The sequence below is a fragment of the Lissotriton helveticus genome, chromosome 5_1 (genome assembly GCF_964261635.1).
Source record: "Lissotriton helveticus chromosome 5_1, aLisHel1.1, whole genome shotgun sequence".
Taxonomy (NCBI): domain Eukaryota; kingdom Metazoa; phylum Chordata; class Amphibia; order Caudata; family Salamandridae; genus Lissotriton; species Lissotriton helveticus.
The window spans coordinates 1,976,993,617-1,977,013,069 of record NC_136065.1 but is presented as its reverse complement, the minus strand read 5'-3'; the positions used below and the strand labels follow the sequence as shown (position 1 = coordinate 1,977,013,069).

General features: G+C 42.7%; 1 protein-coding gene across 2 annotated transcripts in view; it reads right to left on the bottom strand.

Moving 5' to 3' along the window:
* Positions 1–19,453, bottom strand: part of ZPBP2 (zona pellucida binding protein 2) — a 640,439-nt gene that overhangs the window by 20,920 nt on the left and 600,066 nt on the right. For both annotated transcript variants that reach the window (XM_078645671.1, XM_078645673.1), the window contains exon 7: positions 12,951–13,128. In XM_078645671.1, the coding sequence (XP_078501797.1) occupies positions 12,951–13,128 (178 nt within the window). The remainder of the gene's footprint in view (positions 1–12,950; positions 13,129–19,453) is intronic.

Genomic DNA, 19,453 nt, shown 5'->3' with positions numbered 1-19,453 from the left:
CATCATGGTCCGAACTAAGGCACCGGATACAGTCCTCGTGCGGGTCCATGATCGAGTTTATTTTAATAGAGGGTCCCCTCAGCGATCGAGTTGGGGGAGGAGCACAGCTTAAGAGGTCCCAAATGCGATTAACACCGTCTAGATACCATAAAGAGATGGTGCAGAAATTAGATAGTATTACTCCTCAGGTATGGAGTAGAGGTTAATAAAGTTAAACGCACCACTCTCTCCCATTGATAGTACCTGCTGGGTAGAATAGTCAGGATATCTCAGCGATCATGCAAGGGAAGGAGCACAGCTTGCGGGGTTCCACAAACGACGAACGCCGTCTAAATCTCACAAAGGGAAAGTGCAAAGATGAAATTACATTAGTCCTCAAGTGTACAATGGAGGTTTGTACAGTTAAGCGCACCACCGTCTCCCAAGGATAGTACCTGTTAGGTGTGGTTTATCACGAAGAAAGTAGTTTTAATTCTTTTAGGACTCAGTAGGCCAGGAGATATAGGGGCGCAATACAGCGCCGTTTCACGTTTTATCGATGTATCTAGGGAGGGACCCACCTGTAGAGGGTCAGAGAAAAAGATAAAGATAGTTTAGTCTCAGGGCCATATGGGGGCTAAAAGTAAAAAATCTCGACATCCCGTCGGCTACATTTCTTTCACTCTTCTAGGTCAAAATATCGTGGTTGTCCCCGAGCTATCAATTAAGGAACAGGCTGATTAACATAGAAATCATACGGGGGCTATGCATCAAATATCTACACATTCCCCGGTAGGTTCCATTTCTTTCTCTCGTCTAGCTCCCCTAAGCATAGAGTGGTCGATTACGGGGCTTAAAAAGAAACAGATTACCCGTTATTAGTGATGCCGAGTTCGTCCCCAATGTAGTAGGGGAGGCGAAGTTCCTTGGTTTCGGTTCCTCTCCGCTTGTACCTCCAGGGTCACAATCTGTGTATACAGAGAGAGCAGAGAGCACATATTGAATGCTAAATCCCTCGCTTGTAGCAAAGACAAAACGGTATTCTGTTTAGAGAGCCGTTATCCTGTTCAAGGTGCCGTCGTCAGACTTACCGCAGGTGTTTAGTATAGGGTCTTTACAAGGTCACCAGATTCAGGAAGCGTCCGATTATTTTGGTGATCTCCCGTCAAAGGACGTCTTTCCTTGTTTCACGATCTGGAGGCGATAAGATAAGGGTGCTTGTTGCACCAATGTTCCCTTACTGAGCTTCCTTTGCAGTGTCTCCCATTTTATAGGAGCAGCCTCTCTCCCACCTCCGAGACCGCGTTTTCGGTGGTCTTTGCGGAGGAGAAGCTGGGGCTGTTTTCTGGGAATGCTCCTCTTCGTTTTCCCTGTTGGTGAGATCGGCGATATTTGGGGTCTCATGCGGGAAGACCCCCCTTGTGACCAGTACTTGTACGGCTGTGCCGCTGCCAGCGCGCGCTCTAGTAATTGCGGAGAGCAGGAAGCGCATTGAGGGTTTGCAGCATTATCGCTTTGTTCCAAAAGGGTAAAAGGCTATCCTCAGTATATGCACTTGTTCCGTTGTGGTTAACAATACATTTGACTCTTGAGGCTTCAGGAGATGGCGGTGTTAAGCATGCCTTATGACATCGTACAGTGATATATAGAGAGCAGTTTTGAAATGCTCTGATCTAGTTTCCTTTGGACTGAAATATGATGTATTTTCCCTATGATACAGTACATCCAGTACTTTGAACGTGACATCAACTCTTCAGTGTGGTAGTAGTGCAATATAGATATTGTACTATAAGCCATATTTTCTTACATGGTATTTTCATGTCTTATTTTTAGGAGAGATTAATAGGGGGTGTCCAAGTGGATATTTGCCTTTGCATACCAGACTACTCAACACTTAGTGGGGTAGGTGAGAAAAGTCTCATGTGTTCTCACTTTATTCAGTGGGGTCTGTTGACATACACAAGTCTTACTGTTTATTATCTTCTTCCAATAGTTTTGTGTTGGAAGTTGCACAACATCTTCTTCTGTCTCCTGATACCACTCCATCTTTTTTCTTTACAGGTAGCGTGTTTAAGATGTCCTATTTGTGTTATTTAGCGGTGTAAACATTGTAGGAATTACCAGTTCGAGGGACAGTGTATTTACTGTGTTCTCTTTCTGCAGCGCCTCCAGAACATTTCTGCGGTGGACCAAGTGATCCTCCAGGTGGAACTAAAGACAGCAATATTGGACCAGGCAGAGGTAGAGGTCGCGGCGAATTTCGCAGGGATGACAGACAGTTTGATGAAGGAAGGCGACCAGGGAGAAATTGCTTTGACGAAGAGAGGGACCGACAACATTTTCAAACTGAAGGTGACCATGGCAGAGACAGACAGTACTACAATGATGCATACGCATTGGATGACTTGACTGGTTTCTCCCATAACTAGGACAGCGTAGGACAGAGCATGGGACCGGTTTCTGTGGATGTTGATCAACGAGGACCCTATGTGACTGCGAATTTGTTGGGGTCCCCTCAGAAATTTTTGGTGGACACGGGTGCTATGAAAAGCTCTGTAGCACGTTCTCAGGTCCCAGGGGCGGCTCTGTCTGGCAGGAATAATGTTTCCGTAGGGTTCTCAGGTACTCCGGTAATTAGCCCCATTTCTAAGCCTCTTACACTTACGATTGGTCCTTTTACTGTTGACTCTCCATTCCTTTTGACTTCGCATTGTGGCGAGAATTTGCTGGGTTTGGATTTGTTGAAGAGATTGAATGCCACTATTTACTGTTCTCTGGACGGAGTGTACATCACTTTGGTCCTACTGTCGCGCGTGCGCAACAGTGCTTCTCAAAGGACAAGCCTCTTGCAGCTGAGTTTGTGGGAATTCCAGGAACTTTGTGGGCCAGTAGTGATACTGATGTGGGAAAGATGGATATTGCACCAGTGTCCATCAAGGTTAAGGTGGGAGCACGATTGCCGCGAATACGGCAGTACAAGATATCTAGGGATGGCGAAAAGGCTTTGCCACAAATAATACAGGATTTGATACGGTCAGGTGTAGTGGAGGAGACAGACTCTAACATTTGTAATAGCCCCATTCTCCCGATCCTTAAGAGGCCCTCTGCTGATGCAAGTGATGGTGCACCTGATGTCTATTGATTTGTGATCGATTTATGCCACATTAATAAGGTGGTTGAGACCCAATATCCGGTGGTCTCTGAAATTACCACGATTTTGACAATGATCCCTCCCACAGCCAGATATTTCTCTGTTTTAGATTTGAAAAACGCTTTCTTTAGTATCCCCGTACACCCTGACAGCCGTTATCTTTTCGGATTCTCTTTGGCTGGCCGCAGTTTTAGATTTTGTAGAATTCCTCAAGGCTATACTGAGAGCCCCAGCATTTATAGTCAGGCTTTGAAGGCTCAATTGGATGATTTGGAACTCCCCAAGGGCAATGTTTTATTGCAATATGTCGATGATATTCTCATAGCATCTGACACCGAAGATGGGTGTCGAGATGCCACAGTTAAACTGTTGAACCATTTGGCTCGACATGGACACAAAGTGTCCCTTCCTAAATTTCAATACTGTCCACAGGAGGTTACCTACTTAGGTCATCTCCTATCGAAGGAGGGGAGGAGGTTGACACCGGAGCGCATTAAGGCGATAACTAATATGGCTGTACCTAACACGCAGCGAGAGGTGCGCGCGTTCTTGGGCATAACATCGTATTGTCGCTAGTGGATACCCAATTATGCTTTACTAACCAAACCCCTTCTGTATCTGACTACTAAGGAGGTGCGCGAACCCCTACCCTGGACTCCAGCATGTCAAGAAGCTTTTGAGTCACTAAAACTGCTTTGTGTTCTGCACCTGTTTTGGGAACTCCGGACTACCAGAAGCCTTTTGTGCTTTATGTACATGAGGCGGAAGGTTGCGCGTTGTCTGTCCTAACTCAATGTTTTGGAGGGAAACAGAGACCTTGTGCTTATTTTATTGCTATGCTTGACAATGTGGCGAGAGCGTTGTCGAGCTGTCTAAGGGCTACAGTGGCTGCTGCGGTCTCAATTAGACAATCGGCGGGGCTCGTGCTGGGTTCAGATCTCACAGTAATGGTACCGCATGCTGTGGATATTTTATTGAACAGGATGCAGACGCAGCATTTAACTAGTGCTCGTCTTACTGATTATGAGATGACATTATTCGCACCCCATGTTACGATTAAAAGATGTGCCACTTTGAACCCGGTCACGTTGCTACCCATCCCTTCAGATGAAAAGGACGATGAAGTCCATGATTGTTTGTTTCGGACAGAGGAGAAGACGAAGGGAAGGATAGATTTAACGGACACTCCCCTAGATGATCCCGACGGGGAGCTGTATGTTGATGGTTCCTGTTTTAAACTTGCGGATGGTACCTCAACTGCAGCATACGCAGTCACAACATTGAAAACAGTGGTGGAGACTTCAAGGGTCCCGTACCACTCAGCCCAAGCTGCGGAAATATTAGCAGTGATGCGAGCGTGTGAATTGAGTGAAGGACTGGATGTGAATATTTACACTGACAGCCAATACGCCTTCGGCGTGGCTCATAGTTACGGGCGACTGTGGGCAGAAAGTTTTTTTTTTACATCACACGGACAAAGGATTCAGAATGGTCCATTAATATTACGACTATTGACAGCATTGACGCTTCCCAAACGATTGGCTGTGATCAAATGTAGTGCACACAAAGCGGTGGTGGATGATATAGGACGGGGCAATGCGTTTGCAGATCAGACAGCTAAGGAGACAGCTAGGACAAAACTCCCACGAATGTTTGTGGCAGGACCAGCTAGGTGGGTACCGGACGTTGACATGTTTATGAATACTATACAAAGTGTGCGAAACATACAGGAAAAAGCGACTGAGGATGAGTTGAGGACATGGAAGGATGGTGTTGGACGGATGTGTCAGACAAAAGACGATGGTTACTCCCGGACGCATATGTGCAGATGTGGAGAAGCGTGGCTCAGTGGTTAGAGGCGGCAGACCCGGAAGCTGAGATCGACCGTGGACCAGGGTTTGATTCCCCACCTCGGCGGGTCTCGGGCCCCAAAAAAAATAATTCCACGGACTTGACAATTCTCGCTCTGGTGCCTACTCAACTCACGGGGTCACACTCTGCCACTCTGGGCAATAGCTTGCTTAATCTCCACTACGGCCCCTCGCGGCGGGATGCCTGGCTTTCACCTTGTGGACACCCTGCCGGGGTTTCGCACAGGGGAATACCAGGACGGGTTCCCTAAGCAAGCGCCGGGACGCTTACGGGCAGCTGTGCGCTTTACAAGTCCAACACATTTACATTTACATTCACATATGTCCTCCCAGTGGTGACAATGGCTCATGGGCCAGCTCATATTAGTGCGAAAGGAATATGTAAATTACTAGACCCAGTGTGGAGTAATAAGAACATTTCCAAGGTGGCAACACATTTAGTGCAGCAGTGCATGGTTTGTTTGATACATAATCCTGGAAAGGGAACACCTGTTCCGGTTGGCAAATTTGCTCCCCCTACTTTTCCTTTTGAAGTGATCCAAATGGATTATATTGAAATGGAGAGAGTCAACAACCTCAAGTACGTCTTGGTAGTGGTATGCTCTTTTAGTATATGGGTGGAGGCTTTCCCAACTAAGGATTGTACGGCTATCTCAACAGCTAAGATGTTAATAAAAGAGTATTGTTCACGCTACGGATTGCCCCGGGTGATCTGGAGTGACAACGGCACATCTTTTAATGCCGAATTGATGAAACAGATATGTAAGGGACTACAATTTTCACAGAAATTCCATGCAGCCTGACACCCCCAGGCTGCAGGTTTGGTTGAGAGGTTCAACGCTACTTTGAAGTTAAAGATGGCCAAGATACAAGAGAGTACAGGGTTACGTTGGCCAGATGCACTTCCCCTGGATTTGCTTTCCACTAGAGTGACAGTTAATTCCAAGACAGGTGTCTCACCCCACAAGGTTATTTTCGGCCGTCTGGCCAACGTGTGGGGTGTCCCTAAACCTAAATGTTTCTCGGAAATAGAATATCCTTTGTTGATAGATTACCTGTATGCTTTGACTAAAGATCTTCGTTCTGTTCATCAGCAGGTAGCAGACACTCTGAAGCCGCTGCCAGAGGGGAAAGAACACACCATACAACCCGGGGATTGGGTTGTCGTCAAGGAGTACCAGCGGAAGTCCTGCTTAGATTCAAGGTGGTCGGAGCCGAGGCAAGTGCTCCTCACCTCCCGCACCGCACTCCCGATCCTGGGCCGCCAGGCGTGGACGCATGCGTCACACGTGAAGCGTGTCCCCCTGCCACTGCCAGATGACGAATGGATGAGAAACGGCGTCGCTGACGACGAATGTGAAGCAGTTCCTCAGTACATACCCTTCTCGGATGCTTTGTTGAGGGGTGAGGAGTCGAATCAAAGAGGAGAGAGGCCGGCTCTGATTGCAAGTGGTGAGGCTTCTCCTAATCACAGTGAGCAAACGTCAGCGGATAAGTCCCCTGCCATTGAGCCCCCCATTCTGTTCACAGATCCAGAGGTGCGAGGGAGCACTCGTTATAATCTGCGGCCCAGGAAAGGAAGGAAGGAGAACTGAACACTGGAAGAAGGGCTAAGTTAGGGACTTAGAAGAGAACTGTGCTGAAGAATAGTTAAGTGTTAGGGTGTTAGGGACGGACTGCTGGTAAGCGCCCGGGTGCACTGTTGAGACATTGTCAGATGGGACACTAGGATTGCGCCTGGGCCCGGATTAAGTGCTCCTGAGTTGCAAAAGTTGTGCGACTCCGTCGTGGGATAAGGGAACGAACAATAGAAGCCTGCCTGTGAGGCTTTAACGGACACAGGGAGAAGATCCCTTTTGAGGGTGAAGAACCCCCCTGGCCGGCTTCGGTGTGACTGTGACTGTTTTGATTACCTTTTTAGTTTAGTTTTGGACTTTTAGTTAGGCAATATGTACCCCTTTGGCCGTCCTATCCCAGAGGAGGAGCAGTCTTTTGCAGCTCCTCGTAGACCAGAACCCGACTCTCCATGGTTTGCTCTGTCACGGAAAGGGAAGATTGTGGCCATTGTAATACTCATCATTGTATTTTTAATAGTTCTTGGAATACTGTTCTTTCTAGATGAAGCCTATCCTGTTCACATGTTTATCCCTACCCCTTCTGCCCTTCCCGAACACCACATGGTTACTGTTGATTAAGGCGAACAATGCTTGCGAAAAGGTTACCGTGATAATGTTTTTATCAAGACTTTACATCATGCTCATGCTGTGTATAATGTGACAGATTGTTCGGTTTGTGGGTTGCTACCTTCTGCTGCCTATAAAAAGGATAGGTTGTTGGCACTCCCTTTAACTCCTGTGAATAGTTGTGTGGGATGGTACACTTTAATTGGCATGGTGAAATTCTTTCAACAACCAGATTTTCAAGATGCTCGATTACCTAGTAAGGGTTCTACTTTGACAATGTGAGTACGTCCTATGCCCACCTCTTCTCTTGGACAATTGTTTACTGATGGACGTTTTGATCGGACATTTCTGGAAACATGCTCGAAGAAAGTGGGACGATTTGTGACTCCTAACGACACTGACAAAGTTAGGGAGAGTTTCCTACAGTTGAACTCTTCTCTGGCTTATAGACACCCTCCTGTGACCAACGATAGTAGTCATTCTTTGGTGCCCCTGGCAGTTGTTGGGCCCTCACCATTCTTCTGTATCCTGGTGAGGGGCCCTGTAAAGGTTGGGGACAGTTCTTGCAATGTGACTGCCTCGATTCGCTGGCCCCTTAGTCCTTCATTGGTTACTCCCCTGAATATTTACTTTGTTTGTGGAGAAAATGGATATCTGTGGTTGCCTGAGGGTTGGGGTGGAGTCTGTTATCTGGCTTATCTACTTCCCCCTGTCTATGTAGCACCCTCAGACTACCATAAGACTCATCGTCGGTTTGCTATAATGCCTGGACAGCGTCAAAGGAGGGCACTCCAAGATGAGGATGTTGATAAGACTGATACTTCTTTGCAGCAATGGACAGATTTCTCTAAGGGTTTACTGCCATTCTGGGGTCCCATATTTAATAGTAGGGCTATTCGGAGACTGTCAAGGGTGATGGAAAAGGTAGTGAATACTGAGGCTGACATAGCAGCTAATATGTCCGTTGAGATGCAGGCTATGAGATTATTTACGGTCCAGAATAGGATGGTGCTTGACGTCATCCTTGCTGATAGGGGTGGAGCCTGTCGCATCATCGGGACGTCTTGCTGTGTGTACATCCCTGACTCGCCCCCACTGTTAACTTAGCTGTACAGAAACTTCATAGATTAGCGACTGAACTTCATCAGGACACAGGTACTTGGTCATTACAGAAATGGCTATGGGGTGTTTTCTCCTCTTGGGGCTGGAAGATTTTGATGGGCATTGTAGGAGTAGTGGGGATATTGCTGACTTGTTGCTTATGTGTATATTGCCTTACCCCTTGTTGCTCCATGTGTGCCAGTAATTTGCAAAATGCTAAAAGACCGACCCGCCAATATCCTGTTTCTAATGACATGGAGCTCAATGATGTTCATTGGTTGATGCTTATTGATGCTGATGTTTTTGACTGATATGTTTCCCCGCCCCTAGAATGATGTGTAAAGACCTTATCTTTCAGCTAATAAAGGCTACGCCCATGTTAGCCACATAATGCTAAAAGGAGGGGCTGATAGGTTTCATTTTCCGATGCCCCGCCCACCGACATTTACGTTTATGAGTTAGCATAATGTGTCTAACTAATGATGTATTCATTTATGCATTTACGTTTATACTCTCCATTTCACATTCATTTATGCGTGTGATGTTATTCAGATTTCTCAGCTTAGCTTGTGTGCTACCATTTTAGGTTGCTTCTCCCTGCGTGCGAGTTGCACTCGCTCATTCCCCCTCCCGTAGGAATAGGAAAAACCCTGAACGCAGCAGTTCTCGCTTCTTAGCTAACTGTGATCGAAACTAATAACAGAACCTCTAATCAGCAATGTTCTCATGCGCTAGAGATGCTGAGGCCCGGCTCCGTGGCCTTGGGGAGAGATAACCAAATGTTGCTATTGCAGGTGCAGATGCCATTGTTCGCCCTCTCCGGGGTCCAGTACTTTTCCAGTATGGGCGTGTTTTACGTTGCTGTACCATGTTATAATGTATTGCTGTGATGAGATGAGTCAGTCCTCTCGGCGCACTCTTAGGGTTGAGGTAGGACAGGGCCCTCTCATATGGGAGTTTGTGGCCTAATAAAATACTTTGTTTATTCTTCTCCACTGTCCGGCTGACTTCTTGCTTTGTGATTATAGGTGAGTGCGGTAAGTCACTCGGGTGGATTTGAGCCACGCTTATCAAGGTACATGAGTGTCTTCGTGCATTTGAAAGTAAATATATGACTGTCTGACTGGATCTGTTAGTTGATACATGAGTGTCTAAGTGGTAGTCTGAGTGGGTGCATGACTGTCTGAATGGGTCTGTGAGTGAGTGCATGAGTCTTTCAGTTTGTCACTGACTGGAAGCGTGAGTGCCTGGGTGGTTCTGTGAATCAGTTTCTCAGTGGCATTGAGACTGGGTGCTTCAGTCTCTGTATCAGTGATTGGGTGTAAAACTCTCTGCGTGGGTCTGTGATTGGGTGTGTGAGTGACTTTATGGGTGTGTGAGTATCTGAGTGGGTCAGTGAGTGTCTGAGTGGATCTGTGAGTGTGTATATGAGTGCCTCAGTGGGTCTGTGATTGAGAGCATAAGTTGCTGAGTCGGTCTGTGACTGGGAGGACGAGTGACTGGGTGGGTCTGTGAGTGGATGTGTGAGTCTGAGTGTATGAGTTTATAAGTCTCCGAGAGGGTCTGTGACTGAGTGTGTAAGTGACTATATGGGTGTGTGAGTGGATGTATGAGTGGGTGTATGAGTGTCTCAGTGGGTCTGTCAGTTGGTATGTATGAGTGTCTCAGTGGGTCTGTGAGGACATACGGGAGTGTTTGAGTGGGTCTGTGAGTGGGTGTATGAGTGCCTAGGTTGGTCTGTGAGTGGGTGTAAGAGTCTCCAAGTGGGTATGAGACCGTGCGCATGAGTCTATAAGTGGGTCTGTACATGGGTGGATCACTCTCTGAGTGAGTCTGTAAGTTGGTGATGAGTACCTGAATGGGTATGTGAGTGGGCGCATGAGTATCTGAGTGGGTAAGTGACTGAACATATAAGTGTGTGAGTAGGTATGTGAATGGGTGTATAAGTGTCTGAGTGAGTTTGTGAGTGCATACATGAGTGTGTGACAGTCGAGTGTGTACAAACATTTACCTTTCTGTCAAAGTTGGAGTAATTCCATACAGAGGTCTGGGCTGTAGGTTCGACAGCGCATTCCTATGGGAATTAACATTACAAACTCACCCTTACTTTGCACCTTATTTCTCGGTCCCCACTGCACAGATCACCCCCAAACTTTCCATGACACACAGAACTTACTTTGACACTTTTTTTGAAATTTCATGAAGAATGGTCAAACGAAGCCAAAGTTATAGGCAAGTCAAAAAAGTTAGAGGCAAGTCAAAAAATTATTTTCCTATGGAAACTAGGTTGTAACTATAACTACCTAATATATATACATATATATGTATAAGAGTTGTTTGTTTACCGTTGACGTTGAAAACACTGTCGAAAGTGAGGTCGCTGGAATTACTCCTAGGCTCAGAGACAGCCTTTGCACTGAGGTCAACGTCGGCACGAGACTCCACTCACCAGCACATTGTCAAGTCAATCGTTGTCGCACAAGTTCTCAATGTTAAAGCCTCAGTCAATGTCGAGGCCTAAAGAAACGCCCTGCACAATGTCAAAATACACACACACATATACATATGATATGTACTATGTACAAATTTTCTACATATACATGTATATAATGTGTAAGAGGTGCTTCAGGGTCCCTGTGCATGGGCTGGACTATTCAATGCTCATGACTATTGATGAGGATTTCCTGGAAGAGATGGAAGTTTTTCCTGAAAACTGGAAGAAAAGACATGAGGCATAGGGACAGCTCTGGATTCCAGATCACTATCAATTTCTGGGTTAGTTGCAGCCTTTTTTTGTCCACAGGAAGGGCACGGAAGGCATGATGACAAGAAAAATCCCAGGAAATATCTAAAAAAAAAACGAATTCAACATCATGGCATATGGAAATCCATGTACTCTTAAAGGAGCAAGGTGTTTTTTTAAACAGTCTTCTAATGTAAACCCAAGGTGCTCCTTCCCTCTTAATGCACACATGTTTGGCAGCACGTTATGCTATAGGGGCTGTAATGTAGTTTGAAAATAATTTTACTTATTTATTTATTGAACAGCCTAAACAGTCAGAAAGATTTGCTAAAAAGGCTCTTTCAGAGTAACTGTATGCATTTGGTCATGTTAGACTCCCTGTCAGTCTGGTATATTGGATAAGAAGTATTCAGGTTACCCAAATGCAGTTAGAGGTATTTTTAACATTTATGACTAACAATGAAGATCTTATGATGCAAAAGTCATTGTTCCTTGGGTGGAGTTTCTTGAGTCATGCAGGTCCTCTGAGAAGTGCACTCTTTTCACAGAGTACTTACTGGGTGTAGGTTATCTGTTTCTCCTATGAGAGAGTCTCAGTCAATGAGAGGTGAGATACTTAGAAAAGCACCATTGAGGAGTACGAGACCTTCGAAGGAGGAACAAGACTTCTAGTTGAAGAAATATCTGCTGTAGTTATATGAGATAGAACCTCTAGAAGATGTTAAATCTGTACCAACAGGCACCAGAACAGTTGAAGAGGCTGACGGCACAAGCAATGGAGAAGACCACTACATGCAAAGATGGAGTATGCATAGGGGTGGTATTACTTCTTGTATGTGAGCAATGCGGTCAATACGGAAGAAACAAATCAGGCAGACCTACCACAGGGGTGACCTGTCCAGTAGGAGAGCAGGATCTCAAATTCTCAGAATCAAAGTTGCTGTTAGATGTCTGGCCTCAGGTTTCAAGATCCATGAAACAGATAAATGAAACTATCAGCTCAACGTTGTACGCCTCAATGTCATCCTCATTTTACAGTGGTATGATTTCCAATGCTGAGGGTCTTCGTGTCTTCCACGTTAAATTCCTTGACAACAAGAGACAGCTCTTGGTGGGTAGCCATACCCATGTTTCACTTCGCAGACATCAACTGAGAGCTGCAGTCTTCGTGGTTTTACAGTATATTCATGGATCTTGTCCTGGGGAAGTCCTCAGAGATAGAAATGGGAACCTAAGTGGCAAGAGCCGGTTCTCCACACTGCTCGAGCCTTCTGCAGCTGAATTCTATACTATACGTATGCAATATACTTCTGTTCCAGTGAGTCTCATCTAATAGTTTCGTGGTCTTTAAAAATGATTGTCACACAACTCGCATACTTCATGATGGTGTGTATTAGGAAGACAACAATTGTAAGGAATATGTGGAACTGTGTTAGCCTGTTTTCTGCACACAGTGGACATCTGACAAAAACGTCAGTTAGAAAATGATCAAAAAACATTCACAGGAGCAATGCCAGCTTCCAGATGTTTAAGACTGCAGTCTAACAAGCTACATTGCCCATGTTTCTTTAACTTTCCCCATAAAAAAGGGTTTTAGAAACCATTTTTCTTGTCACCTGTTGTACACTAATGATCCTTTGGAGCTTAAATTTCATTTTTTTTTTAAAAGAAAGAAAAATAATTCTATTTCCCCGACATAGCTTTCGGATAGGCTTCTGAAAATATATGGTTAATTTTAAATGTGGTTTTCAAAAGAAAAGTGTACATATTAATATAATTAATAAAAAGTGCTCTGGGATCCTGCATGTGTATGCAACTATTTTTCGCTTATTATGATCAATGGAGATTCAGAAGGAGAAGTAATATTGCATGCAAGGAGAAGTTGCATGACTACTGTTAGAAGACTGAGTGCTTGAAATTACCACAGCAACCAGAGCAGTCATTGTGTGTGACTTCGTTCTTCCCAAATCCAGGTCGGCAGTTGTCTAGGCGGGTGACTTCTAAACTGTTCTCCAAATAATGGATCTCAGGAACTGTGTCAAACTCCTTCTTCAAGATGACAGGCTGCTGTTGGAAAAATTCCTCTAACCGATCTCGGGCCTGTAATTTAAAAAAAACAATACAAGGACTCATAAAACAGTGTCTGAATAGCAAACACAATGTTTTTGTTGCAGTGGCAGGTGTACTGCATGACTAGACAAATATGTGGCTCAAGATTATGTTCCTCAGTGTTTTTGAGGATGCTAACTTGCCCTCAGCCGAGTTTACACCTGATACCTTTGGGATGCCAACTTGCACTCAACTAAGTTAACACCTAATACCTATTCGGTGCTTTGGGGAGCTGTTAAATAGTGCTGGGTGCACACTACATTTCAAATCAGTGAAATATATTGGAAAGGAAGGAAAAGTTACATACCTGTAGGTATAGTTCTGCATCAGAGGAATCTTCATTTAAGTCATAACCTTGAATAATTCTGTGCTGCCTACGCGGACCCCGGAACACCTTCCTCAATACATGTTGAAAATCAAGGAAAACAATCTGCATAGTGTTAATCACTGAAAGTCATTTTCTTTTAATTTACAGTCTAGACTGTCAGAGATGTATTTTCCTGGAGAATGCTGGTAAGAATTACAGGAGGAATGTAGTGAAAATTCTTACACCACTTTATCATAGGAAACGAGCTGTGCCTGGTAGATAAAGCATGAAAGGGAAAGACAGCCTGATAGCTAACACTGGTTAGTTCAAAACCTGACATGTACCTTTAAGTACCCTAGAGAGACCGTATCCCACAATGCACTGCAGTGGCAGTTTGCCTGTGAGAGTACGTTCTTTATAACACAAAGTATAGGATAAGAACGGATCACTGACATAATATAGAATGACAAAATATAGACTTACCAAAATATAGTCACCAAAATATAGAATGCCAAAATATTGAATTCCTATCTACAAACAGGTAAGTACAGAAATATCGAATCCAAAATATAGTTTGTAAAAAACTATAGTCAGTCAAAATATCGAATTTTTTTAAATGTCTTAAAAGTAATTTAAAATTAATGAAATAATAAATATAATTAACTAAAACATACTTAAAAATACTCAAATAACCTTAAAATTAAGATATAATTAATTTAAGTTATTAATAAAAAATGTACAATATTTTACCGTAGGATAGCAGGAGGGTAACATTTAATATTACCACTCCAGTGAGTGCAACAGTAGGGAAAGCGTTGGATAGCGTAGGGGTAAAAAATACTATTCCCACTCCAGTGAGTGCAACAGTAGGGAAAGCGTTGGATAGCGTAGGGGTAAAAAATACTATTCCCACTCCAGAGAGTGCAACAGTAGGGAAAGCTTTGGATAGCGTAGGGGTAAAAATTACTATTTCCACTCCAGAGAGTGCAACAGTAGGGAAAGCGTTGGATAGCGTAGGGGTAAAAAATACTATTCCCACTCCAGTGAGTGCAACAGTAGGGAAAGCGTTGGATAGCGGGAGGGTAAAAAATACTATTCCCACTCCAGTGAGTGCAACAGTAGGGAAAGCGTTGGATAGCGTAGGGGTAAACAATACTATTCCCACTCCAGAGAGTGCAACAGTAGGGAAAGCGTTGGATAGCGTAGGGGTAAAAATTACTATTCCCACTCCAGAGAGTGCAACAGTAGGGAAAGTGTTAGATAGCGTAGGGGTAAAAAATACTATTCCCACTCCAGTGAGTGCAACAGTAGGGAAAGCGTTGGATAGCATAAGGGTAAAAATTACTATTCCCACTCCAGAGAGTGCAACAGTAGGGAAAGCGTTGGATAGCGGTAGGGTAAAAATTACTATTCCAACTCCAGAGCGTACAACAGTAGGGAAAGCGTTTAATAGCGTAGGGGTAAAAATTACTATTCCCACTCCAGAGAGTGCAACAGTAGGGAAAGCGTTGGATATTGGAAGGGTAAAAATTACTATTTCCACTCCAGAGAGTACAACAGTAGGGAAAGCATTGGATAGCGTAGGGGTAAAAATTACTATTCCCACTCCAGAGAGTGCAACAGTAGGGAAAGCGTTGGATAGCGTAGGGGTAAAAAATACTATTCCCACTCCAGAGAGTGCAACAGTAGGGAAAGCGTTGGATAGCGGGAGTGTGAAAATTACTATTCCCACTCCAGATAGTGCAACAGTAGGGAAAGCTTGGGATAGCGTAGGGGTAAAAATTACTATTCCCACTCCAGAGAGTGCAACAGTAGGGAAAGCGTTGGATAGCGTAGGGGTAAAAAATACTATTCCCACTCCAGAGAGTGCAACAGTAGGGAAAGCGTTGGATAGCGGGAGGGTGAAAATTACTATTCCCACTCCAGTGAGTTTAACAGTAGGGAAAGTAATGATTTAATATATTATTAAACATTAATTAAATATCAATACAAATAAAACATTAATTGAAATTAATAACCAATTTAATATTATGTAATAATTAATTAGAAATACAACTACATATTAGTTATTAAAAATTAATAACCTATTCATAATTATTTAACAACTAATTCATTTTCAATAACAAAACACTAATTAATAATAAAAATTAATACCAATTAAAAATTAACAGTAAATTAATTATCAATACACAAAAAGTATTTTTAATATGTAATTAATTACAATTACATTACTTCCCACCCTATTCCCCTATAAACCCACATCCCACTACAGAAAATACATTAATACAATTATCATAATTATCAAATGTTTAATTAATACAAAATAATTACCCATTAATAAAAATTTATTGCCAATTATTAGAAATTAATTACCAATTAAAAATTAATTAACAATTAATTTAAAATCAATACCAATAAATGAAAAAAATTATTTACTTAATTACAATTAAATTACTTCCCACCCTATTCCCCTATAAACCCACAACCCGCTACAGAAAATAAATTTAGAAAATTAACATAATTAACAATTAATCAATTAATACAAATTAATTAGCAATTAATAAAAATTAATTACCAATTAAAAAATAACAATAAATTCAAAATGAATACCAATAAATAAATAAAAATATTTAATTAATTACAATTAAATTACTTCCCACCCTATTCCCCTATAAACCCACAACCCGCTACAGAACTAGAAAGCAAAATTTAATTAAAAATTAATAATAATTACTAAAAATTAATTTTTAATTTAATATAATTAAATTACTTCCCACCCTATTCCCCTATAAACCCACAACCCGCTACAGAATTAAATTACGCAAAAATTAAATAACATCAAATTCATTACTTAAAATACATTAAACATACATTAAAAAAATTAATATACACTTTTCACACATATACTAACATACAAAACACTTTAAAAAAATTTATATTATTAAAAAATCGATATATTTAATGCCTATATTGTATACTTCGATATTTTGACTTCTATATTTTGAAAATCGATATTACTTACCTTAAATTCGATATTTTTAACCACTATATTGTGTCCATTCGATATTTTGTCCATTCTATATTTTTACTTCGATATTATGTCCATTCTATATTTTGGAATAGATATTATGACTGTTTACCGATATGAACACTGCCTGACAGCCGGGGAGGAGGTAGGGTGTTTATGACTTCAATGAAGATTCCTACAATGCAGAAGTATACCTACAGGTATGTAACTTTTTCTTCTGCATTATAGGATCTTCATTGACAGTCATAAAACTTGAAAAGATTAGCAAGCTAAGATTAACTCCATACAGCGGCTGTCAGGTATTTATACCCTTTGGGACTGTCCGTAACATTTTGTATTAGAACATGTTATCAAAAATGAGTAGTTTAAGCCCAGAAGGACAAGAGTAACTATTTGAAAAGGTTTCTTAAAGTCCCAAACGTACGTCGGCTTGAGTATCTGCTTCTAAATAGTAATGTTTTGCGAATGTGTGTAGAGACCTCCAAGTGGCTGCCTAGCAAATGTCTTGAATGGAAACTTGCCTCACCCAAGCTTTGGTTGCAGTTTTCCCTCTTGTTGAGTGAGCTCTAAGTCTGTCTTGCAAAGGTTTGTTGGCAATCTGATAACATAGAGAAATGCAGGAAACTATCCACCTAGCTACCAATTGTTTGGGAGTTGCTAAACCTTGTCTCTTAGACCCATAATTTATGAACAGGTGGCTTTCGTTTTTCCTAAATAGTAGCAAAGGACTCTTTTTAGATCAAGAGCATTAAATGCTCTCTCCGCTGCAGAAGTTGGATTTGGAAAAAAGCTAGGAAGAGTGACAGATTGGTTGAGATGGAACTCTGAAGGACTGTTGTGTTGGAGATTTGTTATATGCAGTGATAGCTGCTAAGTGAACTCTTGAATAGTACAGCTGAAGATCTGACCTGACGAAATACAATAAATAAGGTAGGATGATATTTTCCCGTACTGTGATGAGATCATAGCTCTTTGCACAACACCAGATGCCGAAGCGTTTCCACTTGAAAGCGTAGCATGTCCTTATGGAAGGACACTCAACTTCTTTCAAACTTTTCATTCAAACTTCTGGAAGATTGAAGTGTCCATGTTGGGTGACCTCAAGAGCCATGATGCCAAATTCAATGATTGTATTGTGGGGTGAAGAAGTTTGCCCTAAATTTGGAGAGAAGGTCTGGTCTGAGTGAGCGGCGCTTGTGATGCGCTAAGGACAAGTGGAGAAGATCTGTGTACCACCACTGTCTCGGCTAATCTGGAGCTATGAGGATCATTGTGATTCATGATCTCAGTAGCTTTTGAATCACACGCGGAATTGGTGGAAAGGGGTACATAAAAGGTGTCAACCAGTCTATCAAAAATGCATTGCCCAGAGGCTTCAGAGCGAGGGCCCTGGATGTGAAGCATCTGCATTTTTTGTTTTGGACAGTGACAAACAGATCCAATGTTGGAGTGCTTCATTGCTCGAAAGATGGATTCCACAACTTTGTTGTTGAGGACCCACTCGTGATTTTCCTCATGAAAATGGGTGAGGAAATCCGCTTCCATGTTTTGAACTCCTGGGATGTGGAATGCTGTGATGGAAAGCCCTCCTGCTGGAGCTCTATGCCATAATATTTGAGTTTGGCAAGAAAGTTACTTGGACCTTGTAGCAACTTGATGGTTGATGTAAATATTGTGGTGGTGTTGTCTATTTGAATCATAAGGTCGTTTGATTATAGAGATGGAAGGAAAGCTGTGAGAGCCAGAAGAGCTGCTTTTAGTTCTAACATATTTATATGATATGTTTTTCTTTTGGGACAACAGACCTTGAATGACCAGATCATTCATGTGAGATGTGTTATTTTCTGTAAAAGGTACTCCAGCCAGAAGATCGTGAGTGGGGGCCCACCATCGGAGAGATAGCCGTGCATTGATTGTCAGAGTAATCGGATCTTCCCAGAGACCTTTCCTCTGAGACCATTGATCTTCTAGGTACATTTGGAGAGTTCTCATATGCAGGATTGCATTCGGGACCATAGTGATGCAGGACGACATTGATCCTAGAAGAGATGCTACCTTACAAACCGTAGGTCTGGTCTGGTCAGCAGCAAGATTTGAGTACATTTCCTTTGAATTGATACACTCTCTCTTAGGAAGGACACACCCTTTCGTTTTGAGTGTCTAGAATCACTCCCAGGAAGTTGACCTGCATTGACCTGGAGACCTAATTTTGCCAGGAGAGATGTTGTGGTGGCATAGTCTTCTTTCACTTTGTGAAAAGAAGCTGCTCTGATGAGCCAATCATCCAGGTACGGATATACGAAATTACCTTGTTTTCTTAATTGTGTCGCTACCACTGTCATGCTCTTAGAAAAGGCCAGTGGAGCTGATTTTAGACTGATGATGGAAGTACCACCTACTGCTAATGGTGCAAATACTTCACAAACCTCAGAAACTGTGAAGTGGTAGTATGGAAATGTGACAAATCACGTCCTGGAGATCTACTGCACTGAGCCAATCGTTTCTTCTTAACTGCGGGACAATTTGGTGAAGTGATAGCATTCTGAATTTATCTTTCTTTATACATTTTTTGAGTGACCGGAGGGCAGGAATTGGCCGGGTATGTTTGAGTTGATTTTTCTTTTTTGACAAGGTATTATCTTGAATAAACCCCTTTGTTCCTTTGGTGTTATGGGACAGTAGGAGAGCTGTTTCCTGTTTGAGGTTTCATAAATGGCCGCTCTGATTTATTTTGGTGAGGCTGGTGGTGGAATGCTTGTGGTGCAGAGTGCATAGCCAGTCTGAACAATGTTTAGGACCCATTTGTCTGCTGTTATTTTCTTACACTGTTCTAGGTATAACTTTAAAACTCAACGCCGAAGGAACCAACTTTGGTTCCACCAAGCAGCACTGCCACGTCACTGCCTGAATCCAATGAATTACATTTGCCAGTTTTAAACTGCTTTTTCGTTTTTTTGTTTTTCTCCATTAATTTTCATCCT